Below are 5,934 nucleotides of genomic sequence, written 5' to 3'. Positions count from 1 at the left end.
TGCAGCCATTGACTGGTGAGCAGTTGAGATATCGTACTGCTAATGTAGAGAACCATGCATGACTGGATGTGGCTGCCAGTGGTTTGTGGGGCAGTCGATTTGAGCGAACCCTTCTTGATGTTCGGTTATTCAACCCATATGCTCGCTCAAATCTATCTGCATCACGTGTCACTGTGTACCAACGCCACGAGAAGGAGAGAAGACAACATTATGAGGAACGTGTCAGAAACGTTGAGCAGGCATCTTTCGTTCCAGTGGTGATGGCGGCAAGTGGAGGGATGGGGAAGGCGGCATATCGGCGGTGTACGCAAGGGTGGCCGCTTTTCTGGCAGCAAAGACGTCCGAGCAGTATTGTCACGTCATGGCCTATGTTCGATGTAAGTTATCTTTCTCGCTACTTAGGTTTTGTACTATGTGTCTCCGAAGCTGCAGAAAGCTGTTCGGAGTGACCTAGGGACCGGCGGATTCTGCTCGAAAAGCTGGCAGATTCTGCTCGAAAAGCAGTGAAATTGGCAGAACCATACAAACCTTATGGCGGGCAATTCCTCGAATTCTGCTCCATTTCTCCCAATCCGTTCAAAAATTAATCACCTTTCTTTCACTTCTGGTAGGGTCCAGAAACTGACCGTGGTTGGTCCCCTGGGGGAGGGAGAAAGACCCAAGTGCCATCAGTATGTGTGGCACGTTTTGTGAGCTGCCTTTGGAGTGAAAAACTTGTCAGCGCCTTCTAGGTTCAGCCTGGTCCCATAGCTCAGTGGTTAGAGCATTGCTCATGACAAGCAGGGTCCCAGGTTCGAGTCCTGGTGGGTCTGGCGATTTTTTTCTCTTTTCAGGCAGTTCACTTCCCCAACTGATCCTTTGTATTTGAAGTTCTCCCAATCCGTTCAAAAATTATTATTATTAGTAGTAGTAGTAGTAGAAAGGAAAAGGACATATGGAAACGAGTTAAGAGTAACTCTCCACCACTGTAACTAGATACTATATACAGTCAGAAAGTGCAACAACTAGGCACAAAACTGACAGAGTACTGAGACATTCGACGTCCTGACGTCCTTTTCCTTTCTACTTTTATTATTGGCTCAATACCCGAGTTTCAAATAATTATTATCATTAAGTAAACAGTTTCCTCTGAGACAAAAATGCGATACTACTCATAAAAAGGACACACTTCAGACTCATTACAAACATCTTGAAAGTTGTTGTCTTCACAACTATACTTTCAAGCCTTCTCGTCAGGTGAAATACCTGACGAGAAGGCTTGAAAGTATACTTGTGAAGACAAAAACTTTCAAGACAAAAAAAAAAAAACAAGACAAAAATGCGATAAAACCATAAAAAAGGACACACTTCAGACTCATTACAAAAAATCTTGAAAGATTTTGTCTTCACAAGTATACTTTCAAGCCTCCTCGTCAGGTATTTCACCTGACGAGAAGGCTTGAAAATATACTTGTGAAAACAAAAACTTTCAAGACAGAAACAAGACAAAATGCGATAAAACTCATAAAAAGGACACACTTCAGACTATTTCACCTGACGAGAAGGCTTGAAAGTATACTTGTGAAGACAAAAACTTTCAAGTTGTTTGTAATGAGTCTGAAGTGTGTCCTTTTTATGAGTATTATTATTTACCTATTTACATGTATGCTGTTCCCTCTTGTGTGCTCCGTGTGTGTCTGGTTGGGTTCTTTTCTTTTCTTTAACTTTGAGTTCTTTACATTTTAAATTGTTTTGGGTTTTTGTTGCATTAATTTTATACTTCATAAGTACATGTACATGTATTATTGATCAATATCGTATTTTGCCCGTCCAAGAGGCTTGATGTAACATGTACACGCATGCACTTGAGTTGGAGGTCACTTTATAGTGTGTAGAAATAGCGAAGTGTATTGTGTAAGTGACAACTACACTGTACATCATGGTATTTGGACGTTACGTTACATGTACAGTCATCATGACTGTACATTTTAGTCTCAGGGCAAAACACACTTGGCGCCGCGCCAATCAACGGCTGTCACATGCAGTGATAATCCCATGTTTAAACAGAGGTAAAATCTCACCTCGATCTAGGAAAACGCAGTTTGTAAAGTTGTAGTCTGGGCCTGGTGCAGCCCGCAAGCGTCGAAATAATTGAAGCGCCAGGCTAGCAAATCATAGGCTAACATCGTGAGGCCGCAACGCCATGAAACAGAACCGGCAAACTAAGTATTGTTGTAAGTATGATAAGTGGGATCATTTCAAAATCCACCTAGAGTTTGGGGATGTCAATGGTGTAGGCCATTGGGCAGTTCAATAGGCTATTGAGGCATCTTTCCAAGTACCGGTATTAGTTTCCTGAGAGACTCGTGTGACCAGCTTTTTCAGCGAGCAACTCCAGTTAGCAAGGCCTACAGGTACTGCTGCTACAAAACTCAGAATATTTAAATCGCGTGCAGTTATGACAGGTGGCAGTCCTTGTCAGAATTCAGTTTTGAGTTGGATTTTTGAGCATTGCTGGGCACTAGCAGTGTGCGGACGACAATGCTTGTTCCACCATTACCGCTTTTGACGATTTCACCTTGAGCAGGTATGAGTATAGTAGAGCAGTAGTTGAAGACATCCCAAAGGCAGAGGATTGAACGAGAGATTGAAAGTGAATGACTGCACGTGTAGTATATGACGGGCTGTCGTTCACTGCTGAACGCTTGGAGGTGGTAGCATGGCCGTAACAAATCCGCCCGTCAAGATACTGGTGCTGGTCGTGTCCACACTGATGGCAATAGGCTTTTTCGGCGTTCTCCGACGGCGAGCAGCCTCTACCCAGGCATCTTGGAGTGAATCTGGACTGACCAGTGCCACATTGGGAGCAGATGCCGCCAGAAGAGTGCGAGCAGACGCTGCAAATGTGAAAGGAGTCACCGGTACTAGGATTGCTAGAGCTTCTATTGGGCGAGAAAAGAGCCGTACGAAGGCTTATGGCATTGTGCAGTTATTGCCCAAGGCCAGACGCAAGATTTGGGAACTTGCCAGCAGTTTGACGATCGCGACGAAACCTCCAATGCCCGACAGCCACGGCAAGTGGCAAGACATGATCCGTGCCTCCACATTCATCCAGGGCCTGTCCCCAACCACGTCGTGTTTGCAGACGCGCTACGGGACGCTAAACGATGGCGGCAAGACATTGTGTAACGCCAACCATTTTCTGTCTGCCCCCCGCTGTCTCATTTATAGCTTTGGCGTGCAGCGGACGTGCACAGCAGAGCAGGAGATCCATGAAGACTTTCCCCATTGTGAAATTCTCATGTTCGATCCCACCTCGACAGAGTTCTTTAAGAAGGCATCTTGTTGTCGCCAAAGCAACATGAAGTGTATCGAGACAGCTTTGGGGGGTGGACAGGACGTGGCAGATACTTTGGGAATGGCGGGAGACACTTTGACGGAGATCATGCGCCAGCATGGTCACGTGACACGCAAGATCAATCTACTGAAGATGGACATTGAAGGCAGTGAGTATGGTGCACTGGAGTACCACATGAATAATGCACAGACTGCATCGTTCCCAGCTGTTGATCTGTTGTTGATGGAGATCCACGGGCTGAAAACCCCCGCTGTTCGCGAGCGTGCTGCAAAGATCATCGAATGGCTGGAGAACATCGGACTGAGTATCTACTATGTTGAGCGCAATCCTCGCTACCCAATGACGAACGCGGAGATCGCCCTGGTGAATCGCTCCATGCTGGTGCCAATCTAGGGTATTATATGTTATAAAGTGATCAGCGTTAAAATTAGACCTTTCAATAATACGCAATCAATAAGACAAGCTGAATCGACATTTGTGTATATTTTATTCATGCAATGTAAAACGGTGGAGACAATGTGCAATAAAACGATGAAAGTAGGAAGACATAGTGTAGAGAAAAATTAAGGTTAAAACAATCTAAGCGGTCAACTCGTGGAACTGTAATAAACAATAATGTCAATTTGCTTGTTTAACTGGCTACAACCATATATCCCCTCCTCAGTTTTGAAAATATATTGAACCAATAAAATAAGGCTTGGATTTTTTTAAACATGAATATCGACGCACTTGCCCCTTCTGTTCATGTCTTGCCCCGCTCTAGTAAGGGTTCATGAATTCGCCCAGTCCAAACTCCTTCTCCGGTTTTTCTTTCCTTCCAGTTGCATCTTCCTTTCTGCTCTGTTTTACTTTCGCTTTTCGTTCGTCCCTCTTGATAGTTGTACTTTGTACTGTCGAGGCAACGAACTGAAAATCATAATAAAAACCAACCAACCAACCAAAATGCTACATGTACATCACAGTGCTAGGCTAACCGCGCTTTAATGCGCTTCCCGAATCCCTTCGCACAAATCATATCCCCAATTCATTTCGCCAGGAACTTCACAAATGCATTTATCTTGGGCACCCTGTAAGAAGGCCTTAGGGTCTGTTGGGAATGCCCAAGGTAAAATAATAAAATACAATACAAATACAAAACTCTGTGGAGGTTACATCGTACTGGTGCCCATATCGCCAGGCTTGGGGTTACGACAGCCATGCTGACGATTCCATGGCCTGGACATGGGCCTATAACTGATCTGTCCGCCAGCCTGTCGTCGACGTCACCTTTCTCCTTCGCACACAGAACAACAACTGTTGGGAAATGAACTTCTGGACATCAAATCGGTCAGTTACACTCCGGTTTTTCAACAGGGTTCTTTTTCCGTAGATCTATCCGTAACGTATTCAGTTACCTTCAGTGACTTCTTTCGCTTGTGATTTTTTCTCCTCCCCTCACCATTACTGGACTTAGATGGAGAGCCAAGAGTAAATTTACGGTAAAGAAAAAAGGGACAAAGAAACTACAAAGGTACGCTTTACTGTCCACTGACAGTTAATACCACCAGTAACTAAACAATCAGCTCGTGCTATAGCATTGCACTACACTGACCGACGGTACTCACGTTCTACAACTAACTGGCTAACAGCTCTAGCATATCTAGGATGCGCACTCCAACAGCCTTCCAACTTGGAAGGTTCTATGTTATAGAAATAACATCAGGAGGGGAAGGTGAGCGCAACCAAGAGAAGCAGGAGCTGAAAGTCTCGTGCAATGTTAGCGCATGAGCTGATTGTTTAGTAACTGGTGGTGTTAGTGGACATTATAGTGTAACTTGTAGTTTCTTACGAGATAGTGGTTGCGACTTTGGCGATGATTTTTTTAGGAGGGGGTTTGCTCCCACACTCCGAGGTGTTTGTCGCGCTGGAAATGGAGCGTCTCTGTAAGTTTGTATCCCTGGTGATGTTTGTGCCTGGACAGCACTATATAAGTGGCGCTTTTTAGGCACAATCTTCCTCAGCCTACTCAAGCTCAACTGATGAGGGGTGAATTCCCCGAAACACTGTGCCTCTGGTAGCTGCGGAGGACCTCGCTGCAGCGTTTGGGAAAGTGGTATCTGACCTTGGGCGCCCATCCAGCCTGCTTTCGGATGGCTCAATATGACTGTAACGATCCCGATACCTTCAACCAGTTTCGACCCGCCCTAACAGAAGAAGTTATGACCCTACTGGAGTCCGTTGATTCATCCAAAGCACAGGCCATGATGAATTGCCAGGTATTGTTCTGAAGAAGTCCGCAGCAGAATTAGCTCCGTCTCTGTGCACGATATTCAACGCTTCGCTCTCGATGGGCATTTCCACGCCAGTTCAAACTTGCTAATGTGTTTCCTTTGTTCAAGGGTAGCCTTGATCCTGGTCAAGCTGCTTCTTATCGGCCTATCTCTCTCCTGCCTATTATATCTCGTCTACTGGAGAAACTAGTGAAGGCCCAACTCATGTCATACATAATGCAAAACGATCTCCTCCCTACTTCGCAGTTTGCATACAGGAGGCGACACTGCACTGAGGACGCCCTTGTCCTAGCGGTAAACCGCTGGTTAATAGCCATGTATGAGCGG

General features: G+C 45.3%; 1 protein-coding gene across 1 annotated transcript; it reads left to right on the top strand.

Moving 5' to 3' along the window:
• Positions 1 to 2,424: 2,424 nt before the first annotated feature.
• Positions 2,425 to 4,411, top strand: LOC135828767 (uncharacterized). Its single transcript, XM_065341193.1, has one exon. It carries the CDS (start codon positions 2,699 to 2,701, stop codon positions 3,728 to 3,730), a length of 1,032 nt encoding a protein of 343 aa, XP_065197265.1. The 5' UTR covers positions 2,425 to 2,698; the 3' UTR covers positions 3,731 to 4,411.
• Positions 4,412 to 5,934: the final 1,523 nt, after the last annotated feature.

The sequence above is a fragment of the Sycon ciliatum genome, chromosome 12 (assembly GCF_964019385.1).
Source record: "Sycon ciliatum chromosome 12, ocSycCili1.1, whole genome shotgun sequence".
Taxonomy (NCBI): Eukaryota; Metazoa; Porifera; class Calcarea; order Leucosolenida; family Sycettidae; genus Sycon; species Sycon ciliatum.
Note: the sequence above shows the minus strand (reverse complement) of the source record. Positions and strands in the feature narration are given on the sequence as shown.

Bases quoted from the DNA above. Each gene is read 5' to 3' on its own strand.
- LOC135828767 (XM_065341193.1), top strand. From the start codon at position 2,699: ATGGCCGTAACAAATCCGCCCGTCAAGATACTGGTGCTGGTCGTGTCC.